Here is a 22,334-nt window from a genome sequence, read left to right on the forward strand (position 1 = left end):
GGAGGTGGACGCCTGATCAAGTTCCCTTTCAAGTGGAATGATATATTTTTAGAATTAGTTTGCTGTTACACTAGTAATACAAAAATGTCACCTTCTTATAAAACAGCCAATCATTATAGATAAGTGGCACTGTCTGCCACTGACTGAAGGTGAAATCTGGGCAAACACTTAATTCCCTATGTCTAAATTTCCTTGCCTTTAAAAAGAGATAGCACCTACCTCATTAGATACTACTTTAATAGTACCTACCTCATTAGGCTAGCACAGAAAATGAGTTATTATGTGTGTGTGTGAGTTGCTCAGTTGTGTATGACTCTTTGTGGCCCCATGGACTGTAACCTGCCGGGCTCCTCTGTCCATGTGATTCTCCAGGCAAGAATACTGGGGTGGGTAGCCATTCCCTTCTCCAGGGGATCTTCCCAATTCAGTGAACTAACCAGGGTTTCCTGAATTGCAGGCAGATTCTTTACCATCTGAACCACCAGAAAAGTCCCAAAAGTTAATATGTATTAACCAATTAGAACAGAGTCTGGCACATAGTAACTACTCAAATAATATAGCTATTCTTCTAAGTAAGAGTGCTGGGGGCAAGGTGATAAGGATTTTCAAGAAGAGGCAGAAGTCTGAGGGATGGAAGAGTGACTGAAATCTTTTTTCTTTTCTTTTTTTCAAGTTCCAAATTCAGCAGTAAAATTAAATATGTCAGTAGTTTATCAGAACTCAGTGGACTGATCCCAATGGATTGCATCCATATTCCAGAGAGCATCATCAAGTAAGTCCTGATGGTTCTGAAGATTTGGTAAGAAATACTGCATGTCTGGAGAAGGAGATGAGAAAATAACTCACTCCTGGAATATGGGGAAATGGCTTATCTTTTGTTTTACATTTAAAACAAATAATAAATATTCTCCAATAAATATATTTCTTTTCTTATAACCTAGAGATAACTGTTCTGTTCTTGCAGATCTACTTTCACATGATCTTCTATGGTGGTGTTGAGATTTACTCACTTTCACCTTGAATTTACAACCATTTTGGGGAAAGCATAAATTTAACACTGATCAGTGTATTTGTTACCTCTGTCTTGCATGCCACACAAAAGGTAGATTTTGTACATAGCCTGGATTTCTACATTGCCTTATATAAAGTAATTTATCTGCTTGACCCAGGGAAAAGAGAAAAAAGTTACCCCTTTCTCTGATTTCTTCTAAGTCCTTTTTCTTCATGGTTGCCTCCAGGTGAAAGGTAAAGCAGAGCGGTGGGTGGTGGAGTTGGGAATGACTTCCTTACTCAGTACCTGGTAAAGCCTGTAGGTAGAAAGCATGGATACTTAAAGTTGTAGCATTATGCTGCAAAAATAGTAAAAGTCAACTGCTTGGAGCTGGGGCTTAAAAATGTGATGCTGGAAAATGAACCCTCCTTACTGGTTAATTGTTGCAAAGAACTATCGTTTACTGTCGATCATGTTTTTCTTTCACTATGTCTAATTTACTGGCTTTCTGTGTGATTAGAAGTGGGACGAAGGTAACCATCAGTTCAGAGAAAGCAGTCAAGGATACCCTATCTTCCTCCATAAGATGGAGAGCAGAATGGACCTCCCAATTTGGGCTTCCAAAAAAGAGTCCCCTCACTTAAAAAAGGCAGAATTGGAAGGAAAAGATCCCCATTTAATGTGTGTCTCCTGTTCTGGGTACAAGTGCTCTATTTATATCCTTTATTTAATCCTTACAGTAAACGCCCTGTTTATACATAAGAAATGTCACTTAGGAACGGGATGTTTACTTATGCAAAGTAGAAGCAGGAACAAGGAAGAGATGGAACTAGAATTTAAATCCAGCTGAGCCTGGAACCAAAAATTCCCATGCAGATTTCTTCACCTCCTATAAAATACCCATCTAAATAATGGGTATATTTAGATAAATATAAGGGGTATATTTAGATAAATAAAATACCCATCTAAATAAATACCCATACCCTTCTGAGTCAAAGCTCAGAAGTAGCTACAGTTTGGTTTTCCTGCATCCCAATATCAGATATGAACAGAAGATACAGATTGGGTTGAGAACTGCCAGTTGGCTTAGCTGAATCAAGCTGAGCGTGCATAAGCTCCTAATGGTGGATGTAATCCTCACTAGCTTCACAGAGTCCCTAGACTAACACAACTGACAGCTCTGGCCTGCTGCCTCAAAAAGAAGGCACCCCATCTCCAAAAACAGTACTAGAGCACCCACCTCCTATTATGCAAAAGATGACAAGGATATTCCATCTTCAAGTGGAAATGAGCACTGGCCACTTTCTAAGTGAGTATGCTCCCCCCCCCCGCCCCCCCAACCAGCCTGGCGCTGGGAACAGAGAAGAGAATGTGCTTTGGAGGACCAGCATTAGATTTGAAACTTCTCCCCACCTTGCCTCTCTGACACTTCAGGAATCCTATTTAGAACTCTCCGAGTCTCACCCTCAGCATCTGTAAAATGAGAAAACAAGGAGCAATTAATTCATGGCAAGGTCCTGAGAACAGAATGAGAACCATGAACATAAAGCACTGAGGCGCCACCTGGCACAAAGATGACAATCCAGAATGTTATTTATTGTAATTGTGTTGCTTTTAGAGACTCACTGTTCACACAGGGAAGTTGGGTTGTGAAGTTACCCTTGCTCTAGGTGCTTTTCATTCATCTACAAGTCAGCTTTTCTATTTGGGAACAGTTCCTTCCAAAGGAAGGTTCTATTTGGAAAGATTTTCTTCTGGAGGAAGAAACTTACAACCGTGCATACCCTCCCCATGTGTCCTGTCTTTCATAATTCATCTCCTCTTGCTGTCCTTTCTCATTTCTGTAACTCACCCTTGTTGCCTCATTTTCATATTATGCCATGTTCAAACTGGTAACAAACCATAACTCTTTCCCATTACACAAGAGCAGGATCTCATCCAATCCCAAGGCCAATATTCAGCTGGGATAGAGTGCATCAAAGTGCTTAAAGGAAAGAAAATTGAGCCCAATCTGAAATCAGATTTATAATCACTGACTACAGTCAGTTCTTGTTATTTGTGGCAGTGATGTTCCTACAGATCTGAATAACATACTGAACCATTGTTTCCAGGGGGAAAGCGGGGCTAAGTTTCTGTGAGTACTTGGTCGCAGCATTCTCATTTGCCAGTTAACATACAGCCTTGTTTTAGGTCCATTTCTGTTTCAAGATACCTTACTTGATCTGTATTGTTGATTCACTAACATTGAACTCAGGGCCAACAACACTGTAACTTGTTGCCTGAACAAAGCTTATCTAACACACACATACCTCACTAAGGCCCATCGCAGCCATCCTGTGCTCAGGAATACTAGATGATACTTAAGCATGTTTGGGGAACATTCTTAAATAAAGAGATCACTAGCAAAAAAGCACAAAAATAAGAAAAACATGGCATGCCAGACTGTAAAAGGCCATTTGTTTGCAGCCTGAGAGCTGAGATGAGAAGGCAGAGCCCCGCTGGGGTCCCCCTCAGCTGGGAACCCACACATCGGGTGACTGAAATGTCTGGGCGCTCTGTTAAAGTCCACAAGTGACCGTGAAAGTGCCAAAGTATTGCTTAGGAGGTTGCAGCTATGGTTTAGCAAGTAGGTGAATTTGTGAACGTGCAATCTGCAAATCCTGAGGATCGGCTGTATATAACTATAAATTCGAAATAATCGTATCGCATATAAATAGGATTCGTCCCCAAAGGCAATCTGAGTATGATTTGGGTAGGCTTCTCCTCTCACATGTTGACTGTCCTGTCATTTTTTCCATCTGTCCACTCGTTTTCCTCACTGCATTCGTTTTTTTTATCCTGTAAGGTACGATGAAGAGAGATCTTATAAGAGAAGTGTGAGGTAATCATCTGCTGATCTACAGTTCACACTGGGTCCTGTGTGTGCGTGTACACCAATGTCTTACTTGTGGGTGACCTCAACAGGCTACCAGAGGGAGAGGTCCTGCTATCAGTCCCTTGTAGTATATCATTTCCAGTCTTTGTCGTGTGTCTAAAGCCGTTGAGGTCAACCTAATTTGCAACTGAAACCTACTAAACCAGATACATCCCAGACTTGGCCCAGGCTGCAAGCTAATTTTAACTAGCCCTGACAACTGCTGTGGCTGTTTTCAGCTTTATTTCAGCCAGCATGCTTCCAGTCTCCTTGCAAGTTTTGTTATCTCCCTTTATGAAGGACTTTGCAAAGGAAACGTACATAAACACAGACTTGGGAGTTCCTAGAACACCAGATGTAATTGAAGGCATGTGTCTTAGCGCTCCAAAGGTTGGTTTTTAAAAGCACATTCGCTCCACTTTGGTTTGCCTCTGCTTTGACTTTTTTGTGACTCTCTCACGCTCTGCTTGCTTCTTGTTTCTTTTCTACACTGATAATTTTTGCTCATGCAGACTGGATGAAGATCTGAGGGAAGCATCTGAAGCAGCTAAGTAAGACTTGGTTTCCATTCAGCAGTTGGCAGTGATGTTGGCTTGCATTTCAGGAATGAGTTGGGAGAACCTGCATGCCTGGTGTTTTATTCTTGCATCCTGATAATAGTGCTGCCTTTTCAACGTTTCCTTTGTTCCATGAGAGATGTGATTTCTCTTATTTGTACTACAGTCTGTTTATGCCCCTAATGATCGTGGTTACCTTGTTACGTTAAACATTTTTAAAAAATATATATGCAATTTTAGGCACCACAGCAAAAGAAACACATCAGAGGCAGTGCCATGAATAGTGTAACAGCCAGATGATCACTTGCATACAGTGAGGCAATAAAACCTCACTAACTCATATACAAATGCAGAAAAATGGTAGCAACTTGAAATACTTCTGTAGAACCAAATTCCTGAATTTCCAAGTTTTTTTTTAAAAACTCTTTATTCAGTGACTGGGAAATATATCTTAACTAACAGCTTTTGACTTATTTGCATGAGTACAAAAAATATTGCTCACTATTATTATAGTTTTCAAAAAGCAAAATCATAACTTTAATGCAAATATAAAATGAATACATGCCAATGATTTTATTCAACTAATTATTTAATCAAGGAACCAGTAAGCTGTTAAAACCAGTTGAAAGAGTATTTGAAAAGCTAGTTATCTATAAGCAATTTATAAAGGAACATTAGGATAAAAATGTTTGTTTACATACAAAACTGATTAATGTTCAACAGGGCAATAAACTATACCTCAGGGTGGTCTTTTCCACTGGACAGAAACTATTGCATCTCTGCTCAGTAAAAATCAAGTTAATATTTGCCTCTTACAGAGCTGTAAGATCAATAGGAAGTCAACTCAACAGTGCTTCTAAAGAACATCCAGTAATTTTATTTCCAGTTCACAAATAATTTTTCTGACACTGTTAAATATAAACAAGAATATTCGCTGCATCAAGCTTCTCCATTGCAAAAGTTGCTTACACTGTTAATTTTTATAACTTGTTCCTATTTTAATAGATATTGCAAAAGCAGAAATCCTGGACAATGTCTAAACAGCTACAAATTCTGAATAAGTAAGATCTAAGTTAGTGAAGTTTTTCCTAGATAGGTATAAATGCCAGTTCGTCATGAAAACATTAAAATATTTTCCCCTATATTTTTGGAGCAGGAAATCTGTAGAATTGTTTGCCTATAGCATGGATCTTTTGGGTTAAAAATTCAAGGAGAGGTTTTTGCTTTAGAAAGCTTAGCATTAGTGTAGTTACTGTTAAATGTGCCTACACTGTATACTGGTACAGTGCACCCTGTTAGCATTTATCTGTGCTTAAACTGCACTGTCATGAGATTCCCCACAGAGAGAGTGAGCAATTAGTTTCCCTTTCAAATTTTCTTCTTCTTTTTTTTTTTAGGATAACAGATTTATTTAATTAAGAAGCTGTTTTCAAGACAAAAATATAGGGAGGGAACGTCAATAATTTTCCAGCCAAACCCACTATGGAGTCTTAGTCATGTGCTCTCATTACTACACTAAAATCTCGCCTCCTTCAATAGATACTTTCCCTCTATATTTCTACTCTTCCTGCTTAACTACCATAAGAGAACATTTATCACTTTTGGCTTAGTTGTGTAGCTTTCTTTTTTCTCTCAAATTCATTTGTTCACTTATCTACCTCCGCAGACCCTCTCCCCAAAGATCTAAATGATCTTGGCTGGTCCTGAGATGTCTTGATCGCCTTCCTAAAGGAAGCAGCAAGCTCATGCCTAGTACATAGTCGATGCTCAATAAATTTCTGCTTCATCATTTGGTGAATGTGCATAAGACTAAGATCACTGCTGAGGCGCAGTGCTTCTCAAACTTAACTTAGTGCATCAGAATCACCTACAGTGTCCTGGGCCTCACCCCCAAAGTTTCTGATCAGCAGGCCTGAGAATCTGTATTGCTAACAAGTTCACAGTAATACCAATACTGCCAGTCTCAGGACCTTGCTTGGAGAGTCACTGCCTTAAAGCAAATGGCTGAATAAAAATAATCAGATTAGTCCTCAGAAGTCTATGCTCTTGCTTTGAATTCAATGGGTAAGCCATCTGTCCAAATTCTCCATTCATTTTACTTCTTCTGATGGTGACATTATAGCTAGGAGGAACCGAAAATGTGGAAGGAGAAAGAATTTTACTGTTGACCCCACAGATGATCGAAATCCCACAGAATCCTACATTTCCACATGCTAAATATATCTTCTCAACTACCTTTGAGGCTCTGAAGTGGTCCCCCGATCCTTGGACAGACTGTAGATGATATCTTGCAGTTCAGAAAACATAATCACTGCAGATCTGTGGTTACAGGTTCCTTTTATGAACAGATGCCCCCTGACTTTCCACATGACCTTAACTAGAAAGCTTCAGGCTGTTTCTAACAGAAGCAACATATCCCCTGTCAGGGAACAAAGCCTATCTGTTCAGTGTTTGGCTTTAGTCGTATTAGTGTTTTTAAACATTCACCCTCTCCCCGTATACACACATAAGCCACCTTCACCTCTAACTGACTTTATCAGAAGGAGATTCCCTCAGCCAGTCTTACTTTTTCCTTAAACCTTAAGTTCTGAACAGGAAAGAAAATATTTTAAAAAGGATAAATTGTACATAGAGAGTCATTCTTATTTTGCAGATGGTGAGGAATCTATCTGTTGCCTTCAGAGTGACAGTAGTACATGAACCCTAACTTGCTCCTTGCTTTGGAAGGATTATGCAAAGTTAAAAAGCAGAAATGCTAGGTTTGGAAGACTGCCTTCCCTTTCTTGATTCCATTGCAGCTTTACTAGGTTTTTCTAGCACCCTGTCAATGCTTGCCTGACTGTCCCTGTTCACTAGAGTTGCCAAGTATCTTCTATAAAAATACCACCACCAGTGAGAAGGGTAGGGAGTGAGGGGGGAAAGCCTTCTGACTTTCTCAAGGAGCCAGCCTTCTGCTATTTGCAACAAAATACCTAATGTTAATAACCACACCTCTTATGTGCAGACAGAAACCTTTGCTTGGGAATTATCACATTACAGAAGGAGCTGTCACATGTAAGAAGGAGCACTACGCTGTGCTGCGCTTAGTCACTCAGTCTTGTCCAGTTCTTTGCGACCCCATGGACTGTAGCCCGCCAGGCTCCTCTGTCCACGGGGATTCTCCAGGCAAGAACACTGGAGTGCATTGCCATGCCCTCCTCCAGGGGATCTTCCCAACCCACGGATCAAACTCAGGTCTCCCGCATTGCAGGCGGATTCTTTACCGTCTGAGCCCCCAGGGAAGTGCAGAATCTCTTAAAATAGTGTGTGTTTGCTGAAAATAAAAGTAAAAAGTTGAAGTGTTAAGTATTAATTGGAAATTAATATAAAGCAGATTTGAAATTTGCTAACAGAGGAATCACACAGAATATAAAAGCAGCTTAATATTACACAAACAAGCATAAACATGTTCGTACACAGTAATAAAACTCTCCTTTTATGGTTACATGTTTCTTTCTGGACATGATCAGTTTCAGTTAATGTCAGGACTGGCTTGTTTGACCTGAACACAGCTGAGCTGCGAGGTATTTTTTGTGACAATAAAGGAAAGCCGACACTGGCGTTTTCCCTTTTAGTGTCTTGGGAAATCTTCATTGTTGTGAAAACTGAAAGTTAACTGGGTTCATATATGAATAAAATTAGAGGCATTGTCCTTTGTGCATAAAATATTATGTGGGTTACAAATAAAAATTTGTAATATTCTGTTCACCAAACATGATAGATTTAAAATTCATGAAGAAAATAACAAGGATGGATGAGACATGGAGGTCTTGGGAGTTTTCAATCTTCCTTTTATGTTTCTGAATCAGGAGCAATTACTGTATTTAAAAACTGATGGTAAAAGAATCAGAGCTTCGCCTCATCGTCTGTTCAGGTATAGATTAGATGTGTTCAGTAGTAGCAATGGGACCACACTAATCAATTTCAGTTCAGTTCTGTCACTCAGTCGTGTCCAACTCTTTGCAACCCCATGGACTGCAGCATGCCAGGCTTCCCTGTCCATCACCAACTCCCGGAACTTGCTCACACTCAAGTCCATTGAGTTGGTGATGCCATCCAACCATCTTATCCTCTGTGTCTAACCAGTTTAAAAAGTTCAAATCTGTCCTGTTTATAAAGTGATAACAGTAGAGAGAATGTTTACTGCTTCCTTTTTTTTCCCCTTGCTCTCAGAACTAGCTGCCTTTACAATGATCCAGAAATGTCTTCTATGGAGAAGGAGTAAGAATTCACCATCAGTAACAATTATGTGGTTACTCATTGTATTGTATGGCTGGGCTCTGAAAGACAAAAATACATTGAGGATTGGGTAAACACCGTTTAGATGTTCAGCTTTCACGTTCTCTATGCCTGAAATTAGAAACTTAAAGAGAAATGTGTCAGCTTAACACCATCTCATTCATGATCACCATTAGATGTCTTAAGAAAAACCCAAGTCTTTACTTGGTGTTCTGTTTTTCCAGCCCCAAAATGAGGAGAAAATGAATATTAGAGCCAGATGTAAAAGCATTTGGGCAAGAAGAATCCAACTGTTTTCTGAATTACATCATCCATATTTTAATTAGTGAAAGTAGGGACTTCCATTTGAAATTGTTATTTTGGTGGGTGGAAGAGAAAACATCCTTATTTAGAAAATTCAAGAGGAAGCTGAGCCCGGATGGAACTTTAGAAATGATCTTGTCCATCTAGTCTCATCCTATGAGAAATAAAAATTGAGCATGTGTTTACCATGTGCCAAGTTGTGAGTAAAAAGCTGCACCCACCCTATCTCATTTTTATCCTCAGAATAAGCCAACGCGATACACTGTACAGATAAGGAAGGGGAACCATAGAGAGAGAAGCTGACCAATCCAATGCCGTTCAGCTCGAAGAATGGCCTGGAACTGAGCCTGGAGCCTTTGCAGCGCAGTTCCAGACCCAGTGGTTGTGGTTTTAAAATCAGAGACAGGTGGCTTTGATGCTGGAATGGGTGTTCAACCTGTGATCTAACCAGGGACTACAAAATTTACACCTAAGTCAAAAGAGTTCACTGCTGTCCCGTCAGTTTCAGGGAATAAGCTGTGGTCACCATCAGGTTCTCAGAGAGAACTTGCCCATCCAATCAGGGGCTCTTAATTGGGTGTGAGCTGTGGAGAATTGAACATTGTCCTCCTTCACTGGAATCCAGAAGGAGGGGCAAAGATCCGTATTTAAATAGATCCGCTATTGTCACTTTTTGTTCTCTTGTGACCTCCTTTTCCCTGGAGGAGGTCTGAAGGGAAACTGGAAAATCCCGGTGCACTGGCTCTGGAGTTGCCATGGTGACCTTACAAGGAAGTTTATGTACAAAAACTCAAGGGAAGGTCTTTACAAAGAACAAACGCCGTAAAGGAGACCTTTGAAATCACAGCTACTTTTCTGAAGGTTTTACTGGTCCCACCTTTTTGAGATGAAGACAGCAACTGCTTCGAGCAAACTGCCACGCGGAAATTCCACAAAACAAAAATACCATAGTCCATCTAAAAAAAAAAAAATTTTTTTTTTTTTTTTTTGCAAATCATCCCTCTCTCAGCAAAGCAGCGCCCCCTAGAGCAGAGTCCTGCGCCTACAGCTAACGAGCTGCGTGGATAGAAGGTCCCTCACTAACCTTCAGCTGCTACATCTGCGGGCTTACCCACTCCTCTGCCTGCCTTGTCTGTTTTGCTCCCCGTCTGTATATGAGGCTCTCTGGGTTGGGAAGAGGGCAAAACACCGCTTCTGGTTGGGCTTCATTCCGGGGCTGGGGCTGCGGGTGGGGGTGGGGGGGGGGGGGATATGCTGCAAATTGTTAATGTTACTTGCCATTTCTTCGAAAATATTAGTCTCCCTGCTTCCCCTTTCATCAGCCCTCTCTTAAGTTCTTTCTTACCAGGCACATGATCACAGTGTGGAGGATGAGATCTGGGATGAGGGCCACAGTGGCCAAGATTTTTTTTCTGCTGACTTCCCGCCCTGGATTTCTGGCTTTATTTAGTACCAGACTAAGAGGCTTCATTTACCTTCTAGTTTCTGAGTGGAAGCATTTTACACCTTCTATAGCTAGTATTAAATGAATAAGATGAAAAATGGGCAAAGACTCTTCCAAGGAGCTCAATTTGGCCAAGAATAAGATGTACCCTGTGCTGATGCTCTCACGGCCTCTCATTTCCTCAGAGAGAGAAGGGAAGGTTAAGTCTGTCTCCCACTCTTCCTATAGAAAACAGGTTTATCATTAAACAATGTTGTCAGATACTTTGTAAAAAACAAAGAACAAAAAAAAACCCCTCATTTAACATATATTAGGAGCCAAAAATAGCCTACAGAAAATTATCAGAAAGTTACTATGTCTGACTGGAAAATTAGATTATAGAAAGTGAAGCCCATCTGCCCTGTGAGGAATGCTCCTTTCATGTTTGAATTCTGATTAAAAGTAAGTTTTTCCCAAAAAGCATACTATTTTGAAAAGTAATCCCAATGTTTGTCTCCTTCACACTCAGGTTTGGATTTTATTTTTTTCATTCATCTCCTAAAACTTGCAACATGACTTTTTATATTCTTACATAAAAAGTGTACATGGTCCAGAAGTGGTTCTATGTGGGGAGACTTAAATTAATAGCATTATCCATAGCTTCATTAGCTCCACAAGACCACTGCTGTCTTGTAATCTTCAGGTGGTTTCCTGCATTTACTTAAAAATCATCCACTTTTGACTATCTTCTTGCTCTTTCCATAAACTCAATTATTAAATTTCAGTCTCTCAGCATCTGTGTACCAAAAACTGAAGGGATAAATTAAACCCTAAAAGGTTTACAAAAAAGTCAGAATGAAAAATGAAGTGTTTCAAAATGGTCTGTTATTTTCAGATTTTTATCAGGTGCCTTGATGGTGAAACAAAGTGACCATGTATACTTTAAACTTTTCAAGATGATTTCAAGTATTTTGACCCAGATTCTACTTTTCAGACAGTAGATTTAATACATATTCTCTTGGTCTATGTAAGAAACTGAGCCACTATCATGTAACTAGCAATAAAATGCCAATCACCAGTCAAACAATATATTATTTCGGGAATAACTGTAGCTGGGAAATACATTTTTAAAGCAAAAACAAGAAGGACTTGTTTTTTGGAAAAGCATATTAGAAAAAGATCGAGGGGTCAGAGTGGATAAAAAGAAGACAGACACCTTCATGGTAAAAACCCTGTTGATAAGGAAACAAGTCAGATCCTTGAGGGCATAAAAAAGAGATTAATATCCATGACAACCTGGCCTCTCCTAATAGTCAGAATGGCTGGGCTTGAAAACTCCCGAAGGACAGAAGATTATTCCAAGTAGAGTAATTCAGCAGTGAGATATGGCTTTTTCATTTCACAGAGACACTGGACCGCTACTATTACTTACTCTACTGCTGAACTGATGTTACTGCTACTTACAATAGACATGTAGTGTATGTTCATTATGTACGATTGAAAACACTTTAGACTAATCCTTAGCAAGCTGTTCTATTTTACAGATATAGAAATGGAGACTTGGAAAAGACAGGTAGCCTGGTAGAATTGCTGAGGGTATCTCAAAGGAGTATATCTTACTGCTGTACCCTGGATGGGTTAGCTTTATTTGCAGAACTACAGAATGAACAGGGCTCATTTGCTGCAGATTCCACAAGTAAAGCACAGTAACCTCTGCAGCATATAAACGCAAGGCCTCCCTCCCTCCAGAGAGAGGAAGGGCAGATCTAAGCAAAATCCGCACATACTTCCCAAATTGCCCAATTCAAACAGAACATTTTTCTTTCATTTCCTCCTCTGTGTGTTCACTGGCTGTAGTCAGTTTCTCTGGTAGGTGTCAGGAAACTGTGATACGTTCACAAGAGGTAGAAGAAAGATACGAGGCCCAAAGACATTTTAGGCTTATTCCCTAGATATTTGGAAACTCAACAGACATTCTCTTTCCTTTTTTTGATCTTTTTTTTTTTAATTGAAGAATAGTTGATTTACAAAGTTGTGTCAGTGTCAGGTGTATAGCAGTGATTCTGTGTGTGTGTGTAGATTCAGATTCTTTTCACTTGACCTAGAGATTATCATACTAAGTCAGACAAATACCATATGATATCACTTATATACGGAGTCTAAAAAAATGATACAAATGAATTTATATACAAAATAGAAATAGACTCTCAGACAGAGAAAACATTTCTTTTGGTCACCAAACTCAGACTTTCTTTAAAACAAGTTTTTCTCAGGTTATAAGAATCCATCTCATTAAGGTAGCCGTGCCCTTTTCAGGCAAATCCTTTGGCTTTAGAAAATTTGGAGGGTGAGAGTGGAAACAGTGGAGTCACAGCCGAGTCCCCAACATGTACCCTGGGGGGGGGAAGCAGGTCCCTCACACCCAGGGACATGTCACACACACTCTTCAGAAGCACGCAGAACCCAGCACGTGCTGTCATGGAAATGACAGGAGCAAGGTGGCCTCTCCCTGTAGGGAGGGATGGGTGGCCCAGGGTAATGTTTGCACTTGGCTTTTTAGTTTAGTTTTGTTTTGTTTTCTAAATTATGATAAAATACAGCTAACACCAAATGTACTATCTTAACCATTTTCAAGTGTACAATACAGTAATATTAAGTACATTCAGGTTGGGCACCCAATCTCCAGAACTTTTTGGTCCTGCAAAACTAAAACTCTGTTCCCATTAAATCACAACTCCCACCCCACTGCACACCACCCCTTCTACTGTCTGTCTCTATAAATTTGCTCTAGTGGAATCGCATATTTGTCTTTTTACAACTGGCTTATTTCACTTGCCATGATGTCCTCAAGGTTCATCTATGTTCTAGCAACTGTTAGTTTCCTTCCTTTTAAAGGCTGAATAATATTCATTATCCTGGAGAAAGAAATGGCAACCTATCATTATAGGTATACACCAAATTTTGCTATCCATTCATCCATCAATGGACACTTAGGTGGCTTCCTCCTCCTAGCTTTTGTGAACATTGCTGTTATGAACATGGGTGTAAAAATATCTGTTCGAGTCCCCGTTTTCAGTTATTTTGAATGTATATCGAGAAGTGGAATTCCTGGGTTATATAGGAGTTCTACTTTTAATTTTTTGAGGAACCTCCATACTATTTCCCTTAACAGGTGCACTAATTTACATTCCTAACAACGGTACACAAGGATTCCCTTTTCTCAGCATCTTCGTCTGCACTTTATTCCTGTTTTTTCAGATCATAGCCGTGTTCATGGGTGAGGTAGTACCTCAATGTGATTTAGAGTTGTGCTTTTTAAAAACAGCTTTATTGAGATAAAATTTACTCATTTAAACTACACAGTTCAATGGCTCAACAGTGTCACTGAGTTGTGCAAGCAACACCATAATCAATTTTAGAACATTTTTCTCACCTCTAAATTACTCCGTCACTCCCACTTCCCTCCCACCCCAAGTCCCTGACAATCACCAGCCTACTTCCTGACTATATCTGCCTCGTCTGGGCCTTTCCTATGAATGCAGTCACATGAGCTTTAGGACTGGCTTCTTTCAGTTAGCCTCATGTTTCCAGGGTCATACATATAGTAGCAAGTTTATAACTTCATGTTAGAAATGTACTTTTGATGAATTTAACATACAATTTTTAAAACTCCAAGACACACTATCTAGGAGGAAGCATCAAAGGTGCTATGCATGAAAAAACATCAACAATGGTTTTATTTGGATGATGACCCAAGTAACTTTAAAATTTTATTTTTCTTCATCGTTTTCTGTAATTTTCAGAAATAAAAAAATACACATGTGCTTCTTTTATAATGAGAAAAAATGTATTATATGTCTTTTCAATGTATCCAGTCTTTTGTCTTTGATTTTATTATTCATTTACTTGACTGTACCAGGTCCTAGTTGCAGCATGTGGAATCTAGTTCCCTGACCAGAGATTGAACCCTGGCCACCTGCATTGGAAGTACAGAGTCTTAGTCACTGGACCACCAGGAAAGTCCTGGAAAAATAAATTTTTTTTAAAGAAAATACTGGAGGGTTTTTTGCCATTGTTTTATTATTTACCACTGTCATAATTTAGCACTTGTCAGATATTCCTTATTTCAGGCAGATCATTTATTTGCCTCTAAAGAAATAGTCATTTACAAAAAAGGAAAGGTGGATTTCCAAAATGCAATGATATTCCTTAATCCATTTAAAAATGAGCCTGCACAAGAGTCTTTTGCCCTCTAGATCATTTTGAAAGGTGTAAAATGCTTCTAGGAACAGTTTGGCAAAAATAAACAGACTCCATCTTTTAGAGAAAGCCTTGGCAATTCGGGGAAGACTGTATTTTTGTCAGATTGGTCTAGTATAAGAAACATGCATGAATTATTTTCAATAAGTCCTCAGGAAAAGCAGCAACAATCACAGGCTCCCTGAATCATTACTGTTTCTTAGTCAGTTTTTCCTGTTGCTCATTTTTTTTTTCTTCCTTTATTTTCAAAGTATTAATCTGAAGCTGAAAGAAAAGCCCTAGTTGGCCACATCTGGACGAAGGGGCCGCTCTTCTGCCTCGTGGTTCTGTGGACGCGAACCCACCTGGAAGAGACGGCTCTGACGGTCCTTCGTTTCCACTTTGCACTACCTGGTGCCCTTCTAAATTTCTAAGGGGAAAAACAGTAAGAGAATCTGTTCACTCTTAACATGTTTTATGGAATTGTGTGTATTTTCCTATTTTGCCAATTATGTGCCTCAAAGATTTTAGTTGGACCTTTGCAAGAAAGTAGGACCTTCCATTTCAATATTTCATTAAGCCTCGGTACAGCGGTATTTCGTCTCTTTGTTGACTGCTGTTGACCACTGAGGTTAACTTCGGTCCACTGTTCATTGTGAGTGGATTCCTCCTTGCTGATCACTTCAAGTTTAAAATACACAGGACTCAGCAGTCCTTAGGAAAGTTGGCCCCACGTAAACTCCACCTTTCAAATCCTAAGCTTGCTTAAGATAGCCATATCGTAGACACAGGTGCGACACCACGTCAGTTAAGCGCCCACTTGGTTCTTGTCCACATTTATTCTGACATCTCCAAAGGAAACCAGGTTTCCTAATTCACACCAGTTTTATTGTAGTTATCAAATTGGGCATTGTGTTTTCTGGGAATTTGGTCTTAAAAAAAAAAAAATCATTTCTTCAGTGAATGTTGAAGACCTCCAAACTGGGAAACTTAAGGATCAATGTTCACATTTCTGGTAGCTGTCTTTCATTCAAGCCATGAGCTTAGTTCAAGATGTCACACTTTAGTACTAAGGATACTACGGAAGGCGGCCCCTCAGAAATTCATTCTTCGGTAACATTGAGTTATCTGAATCTCTCTCACATGTATTATAAGACATAAGCTGCTTTAACACACTCACAGGCTTAAAATTAAATATGAGTATGTACTACCCTTTGCAAAATAGTTCTTTATAGTCTTCATATGTTTTTTAAAATACCAGCATGGTTTAGAACCCATGGGCCTCTAGAGGAGACAGGTGTTGGTAAATCTAGCACCCCCACCTGTTTCCACATGGCCTTCAAGAACAGTTTTCATGCTTTGGGTTGAAAAAATTTTTTTTACTATTTCACGACATAAGAAAACTATCAAATTTCAGTCCCCATAAATAACGTCTTATTGAAACATGGCCATACAAATTTGTTGACAGACTCTCTGCAACTACTTTCATCTTACAGCAGCAGAATGGAGTAACTGCCACAGACCACGTGGCCCACGGAGCCTAAAACATTGACTCTCTTTATAGACAGCGTGTGCTGAGCCCTGCGCCAGCCCATGCGACCTTCCTTGGCCTCCCATTTGTAGTCAGATGCTGGTTTCTCTAACTATGCACAAATTAGGCTGCAAATTAATTTACTCTTAAAAAAAGAAACCTTTGGCATCCACAGATCAGTAAGACTCATGGCCTGCTGACAAAGGCAAGGAGTCCCAGCCATGAACACATGGATCAGGTTGTGTTTACACAACCCAAAGTGAAGCCTGCTTAGAAGGCTTTTGGATGTTCAGAGGTGTTGCTGAGGTCCTGTCCTTACCCTGGAAACTATTCACAGACTCCACTATCACATATTATTAACACACTCTTCAAAATTAAACTGTAGTGGAGACCAGGGTTCCATCACAGTCTGAGAGTGATAACTATCTCCAGGAGAGCTTTCGGGGACATGTCGAGCCCTGGGTATCATGAGCTTTGAAGTAGACATCTTTGCACAAGTTTCTGAATTTCACTGCCTTCATCTGCTTCATGTCTGTCCTGCACCCACCTGCCAGACATGCTCTCACACACACAGGTCGGCTCTCTCTCCTCCGTAAGCCATAGTTACTATGTCCCCTTCTCAATTCCTTTCAACTTGGTATCCTATTAGATCATTCTTCTGAGTCTCCACCCTCATAACGTCTGGCTTGTCTGATAGAAAAATCCTGGAGCACGTCTTCTTCCACAGCCCACCTCCACCTTTGGCAGCCCAAACTGTGCCTTTCCCAGAACTTAGCATGGACAGAAGTGCAATGACCCGATTTCCCAGTTTGTTCACTGTTGCCCTGGCATCATTATTAATAATGCTCTCTCTCGCTCAGTAAAGTTTTTGGAAGATGAATTATGTGGTCCCCTTAGCCACAGGAAGTAATAAAGAATTCAGTGTTCAGCTGAGAGGTATGAACTGGCAGTTCATAAAAGGTTCTTGTGACAGTCAACCAGAAACAACAACAGCCTTAGCATTTACATTTTCTCTGAACTTGTCCAGCCTGTTCATGGAGGGCTACTCAGGTGGTATTGTGTTTGGAGTTTTATCTTCCTATGTGGAAATTATGAGCATCTTTCCCAATCAATGATTTTGTTTGGACTGTTCAATGGGCTGTATAACCATTCTGATAGTTAGGCATCTGCTATCTTATTATCTTAAAAAGAAACTTTAATTGCATGTGCTAGAGAAAAGCCACTATGTAAATTCAAACCAAGTGAATAGAAGCCTAGAAGAATTCTGAAAAAAATAACCCCTCAGCAAATAGGTAGACAGATGTAAACATTCACACCATTAGCTATCTCGCTTTGGCATTCTGAGCATTCTTGCTTTGGTTCTGACTTCTGGGAACTGTTTGCACTTTTCCTGTAGATATGTCGTTAAGGGAACCAAGGGGTCATTGGGGCAAAAGTATTGTTTTCCCAAAGTGTCAACTGCTATTCACTCAGCTCCTTGATTAAGAGAAAGAATAAAAATCTGCCCAGAAGATGTTGTCAAGGAGTAAGAAAGTCTGTCTGAGGGCAATAGCTGAGGGTGGAAGAAAACCCGGAAGTTCCTGTTGAAGCCATGCAGTGTTTTATGGGGTTATCTTCTAAGACATAATACCGACATATGTGAGGAAGTCACTACTCCAGGCCTTTGTGTTATTAAGGTCTCATTTTAAGTATTCAGTTATGGTACTGAGTTTGCAACTTTCATCTAATTAATCATAATGCCTCTGTAGTTTGCTCCCTTAGAAATGTTTAGATGTGCACAAATGAATCTTTTATATGTTTAAAGGTTTTTTTCTACCATGTATTGAATTGCTCAGAATAAAGTATCTATTAGACCTTTGTTTTAGTAAATAAATTCTACATAAATAGTGTGAATTGATAATATAAAAATATGTAACAACACTATATATATATTCATATATATATATATAGCCTCTCTGTATAATTCAGAAATAAAAAAAAAAATGATTCCACAAGTGATGGCATTCTTTCTCTGAGTCAGTAAGAATCTATTTCCAGCTTCACTTTGCAGGAGGTCTTATCTGGATGTCAGTCTAGCTGGGCCCTCAGTCCTTGAGAACAGTATAAATTTTGGCATTTTTGTCATCCAAACTTTATTCCCTTTTCATTTTTGTTTTCCATGCCTCAAACAGCTACACTTTCAAAATGTGTTGTTTGCTTTCTGAGAAAGCAACTTCTCCACTTGGGAAGCATCTCTCAGTTTCATGGTTACTTGATTTTGTCAACTTTTCCTTTCTCTGTCCCTTATCTTTCCAGAGCAGAGGTTTATTTTTTAATTAAAATGCATTAAATACCACTTTAAATTTAGATTCTTTAATTTTTACTTTCACAACCATCAAACAGCATTGGAAATCACCACTGAGCTTTTTTTTTTTTTTAAACCTAATAAACAAATGTGTGCCTCTGCCTCTCAGAAAGTTGTTGGAATAGCCAAATGAGAAGTTGCTTTACAAAAAGTGAGACACTTCATGTCTTCATGATCTAGGATTTAGTGCTGGTGGATACTGTCCTCAGATATATCTAACTAAGAGAAGAAGGACAGGTAATTACAGGCAGATGAAGGGCATGATATTACAAGGTGGACTGTTATATCCATTCTGCTCCCATCACCTAACTATGGTTGTGGGAATGGGAATGGGCTAGGCATCCAGCACTAGCGGAAAGGATGGGTGAAATGTGGAGGATACACACTATGGTATTGACACAGCTACTAGAAGCAACAAATTATACACTGAGAGAGCAACACTTCAATCTTGGGGTAGAGTGGAAAAATAAGAACTCAGTATTTATAGCCAAGTGTCATTTATGTAAATTCTAACCCCCCTACACAATATTCTACAAAGCCCATGTGTAGTTAATGACTTGACACGCTCATTAGAGTGAGTACGGGGTAAGGGTAGGAGTGGGGACCCAGAATGAAGCTAGGAGTCTAATTAAAGGGGGGACTGGGATGGGGAATACATGTAAATCCATGGCTAATTCATTTCAATGTATGACAAAAACTACTGTAATGATGTAAAGTAATTAGCCTCCAACTAATAAAAATAAATGGAAAAAAAACAAAAAAAAAATCAAAATTAACAATAAGCTTTTTAATACGCTGAAGTTAAAAGTAAAGAAATGAAAATACCTTAAACTTTCAGCCATAAGAGAAGGCTGGGAGAGGAACGGGAGAAGGCAATGGCACCCCACTCCAGTACTCTTGCCTGGAGAACGCCAGGGCCGGGGGAGCCTGGTGGGCTGCCGTCTGTGGGGTCGCACAGAGTCGGACGCGACTGAAGTGACTTGGCGGCGGCAGCGGCACAGATCACAGAAAAGCCGTGTTGAGGTGCTTTGGGACGTCAAGGGGCTGTTCCCTTCTACCGCTTCTCCTGTGGTCTTACCGTTTCTCTGCACTGGAAGCATCAGTGGTCTGCAGCTGCCCGAAGCCTGTCCTGGGCCACCCGACCCTGAACAGTCATGGAGCTTTTAATAAAACTGGTGACTTCTTACACATCAATCCTCACACAGCTGTAGGCTTTATAAAGCAAGGAGACTGCCCTGTGAAGCTAATTTTCCTACACTTTCATTCACATCCATTCAAAACAATTCTCTTTAGTCAAGCGAAATTATTTCTTTTCAATATATAGCCATTTTAGTGATACTCAGATGACAGACCCCAATAATTGCCATCCACTAACTCTTGTCTTTCCCTCAGTGAGACACCTACACCCTCAATGCTTAATCATGCTTTCCTGGTGAAACTCTTCTCCCATAGATTGGTGAATTGAATTGTCCTTTCTCTCCCCATATTTGTTATCTATTGGTACATAATAAATTACAGTGATTTCTCATTATTTGAGGCAGTTAAATCCTACTAAGGCAATGAGAACACTGAATCAGTGCATACTGATCCACCACTCCTACAGGAAAACAGGGTTAGGTTCCTGTGAGCCTCTGGTCACATTTCCATCAACTGATCCATAACTAATCTTATTTTATTTGTGTTTCTGTTTACATACACTTTCTTTAATATATCTTGTTGAGTCACATTAACATTGAACTCACAGCCACAGTGAACTCACAGCCAAATCCTGAATATAACTCATATCTGAATGAAGATCATCTATTACATGAATTTTCTCTGTAAGGCACATTTCCTTGCACTTATGAACATTAGGCGGCATTTCAGCTCTATGCTTGGAGACTATAAACAGTAAAATTAGCAAGAAAAATCACAAAATTCCAAAAACATGACACTAAATAGACCATGAAAAAGTTGTGTATTTATTTACAGTATGAGAACTGGAACCAGAAAGGTGAGCTTTGCTTTGTTCAGCCTCATCTGGGAACATGTGCATCAGACAAGTCAGATTTTCATCTTTCTGTATCTGTCTGTAAATGATCATGAAAACAAGATGAACATGGATTTGGGGTTAAAAATAAATTTTAGTGAATAGGAGAATTTGCTATTATGGGAATTCTTAAATAATGAAAATCAACTGTGTATGCCAAGACTTAGCAGCCTGAACATCACACATTTATTATCTCAGTTTCTGTAAATTGGACATCCTGATACATCTTAGCTAGGTCCTCTACTTTAAGGCGTCTCATAGGCTGGCAACCAGTGTTGGCTCAAGGTCTCTCACAAGACTGACATCATCAAGATGGTGACAAAGGTCATTCCTGACATGGCTCCCTCTTGTAAGAGGTTCAACTGGGAAGGAATCTGCCAAGTTCATTCACATGGCTGTTGGCCAGATTCAGTTTTTCGAAGGTTGTTGAACTGAGGGCCTCATTCCTTGTTGGCTGTTAGATGGAGGCTATCCTCACAGTCCCCTCCAACATGGCATCTTGTTTCACTGACAACAAGAAGAAAGAATTTGCTGACAAGAGGGAGGGTGCCATTTTTATAACCTTATCACAGAAGTGACATCCTGCCAATTTTGCTGCATTCCACTGATTAGAAGCAAGTCACTAGATCCAGCCCCACCCAAGGGCAGAGGATTACACAGGATGTGAACACTGGGAAGCAGGGACCTTTGGGTGCTTCTTTTAAGTCATCCTATCACACCCCCTTCGCCTTCTGCAAACTCTTCTTTGCGCTCTTCTCACCTGTAAATGATGGTGTTTCTCAATGTTTCTCTTCTTTATGGTTCTACCCTTTCCCCAATGACTTCAACTAGCCCATCTTTTCAAATTATTCAAGATCCAGTTTCAACCCCAACCTCCAAACCCCGACCATCATTTTCTCAGTCTCTGGGCTCCCTCCATGCTCTGGGAAAAAAAATAAATTATTCCTCTTCTATGACCCGATAGGACCATTTCTCTACTATCCCATTCTCACTGAAATTACACATACTGGGATTTAAATCCTGCTTCTGTTACCAGTTATATTATTTTGGACTACTCAACTTCTTTGAACCTTATTCATTTTTAAAATGTGGATAAAACTCTTATCTTACAAACTTATGTAAGAGCTAAATGGGATTTAAATGTCCAGCCTAATACTTAATAATAGGAGGCATTCAATAAATATTAGTTTTCCCCCACCCTGTTCTTCATCTTCACACTCACTCAATCTTTTGTCTGTTAACTTGGCAACTCCTCCAAAACCAGTGCCAGCCCCACCTTTACTTTCTGTCAATGATGTTAGCCTCTTGTTTCCTCTCCCACCTCCTTTTTTAAATAGACTAATTCTCCTTAATCCTCTTCCTCTTCTCTCAGATATAGCCATTTTATGCCACTTCTGCCTTACTCTACCTCTAGCTCCTTCCGACTTTTCCATCTCTTATTTTTGCTCAGTTTACTTCTGGGTTTTTACTTTTTATTTGGAAACAATCTCAAACTTGCAAGAACAGAAGGAAAAAATTACTTTTCCTGAAATATTTGAGAATAAGTTATCTACACAATGCCTCCCCACCTCTAGATGTTTAATATACTTCCTATAATCAAAGACATTCTTCTCATAACCTAATACAACTATCAAAGCCAGGAAATTGACACTGAAACATTACTACCATCTAAACCACAGATGTCATTCAAGTTTCACCTGTTCAAATTTATCCTTTAAAGTAAAA

General features: G+C 39.6%; 2 protein-coding genes across 7 annotated transcripts in view; one reads left to right on the forward strand and one right to left on the reverse strand.

Annotated features, from left to right (window-relative positions):
* PRUNE2 (prune homolog 2 with BCH domain) overlaps positions 1-18,093 on the forward strand; it is a 275,668-nt gene extending 257,575 nt beyond the window's left edge. For 2 of the 5 annotated variants that reach the window (XM_070480321.1, XM_070480325.1), the window contains 4 exons: positions 674-772; positions 4,418-4,456; positions 8,675-8,722; positions 14,978-18,093. In XM_070480321.1, coding sequence (XP_070336422.1) covers positions 674-772; positions 4,418-4,456; positions 8,675-8,722; positions 14,978-15,008 — 217 coding nt within the window. In that variant the 3' untranslated portion in view covers positions 15,009-18,093. Of the gene's footprint in view, positions 1-673; positions 773-3,836; positions 3,873-4,417; positions 4,457-8,674; positions 8,723-14,977 lie in introns of all 5 variants that reach the window. The other 3 variants (XM_070480322.1, XM_070480323.1, XM_070480324.1) reach the window with 3 other exon arrangements.
* The window catches only part of GCNT1 (glucosaminyl (N-acetyl) transferase 1), a 201,947-nt gene that overhangs the window by 26,007 nt on the left and 153,606 nt on the right, over positions 1-22,334 (reverse strand). For both annotated transcript variants that reach the window (XR_011492759.1, XR_011492760.1), the window contains 2 exons: positions 2,405-2,464; positions 1,190-1,307 (listed from right to left, as the gene is read on the reverse strand). The gene's annotated coding sequence lies outside the window, so the exon portion shown is untranslated. The remainder of the gene's footprint in view (positions 1-1,189; positions 1,308-2,404; positions 2,465-22,334) is intronic.

This window comes from Odocoileus virginianus, chromosome 18 (genome assembly GCF_023699985.2).
Source record: "Odocoileus virginianus isolate 20LAN1187 ecotype Illinois chromosome 18, Ovbor_1.2, whole genome shotgun sequence".
In the NCBI taxonomy this organism is placed as follows: domain Eukaryota; kingdom Metazoa; phylum Chordata; class Mammalia; order Artiodactyla; family Cervidae; genus Odocoileus; species Odocoileus virginianus.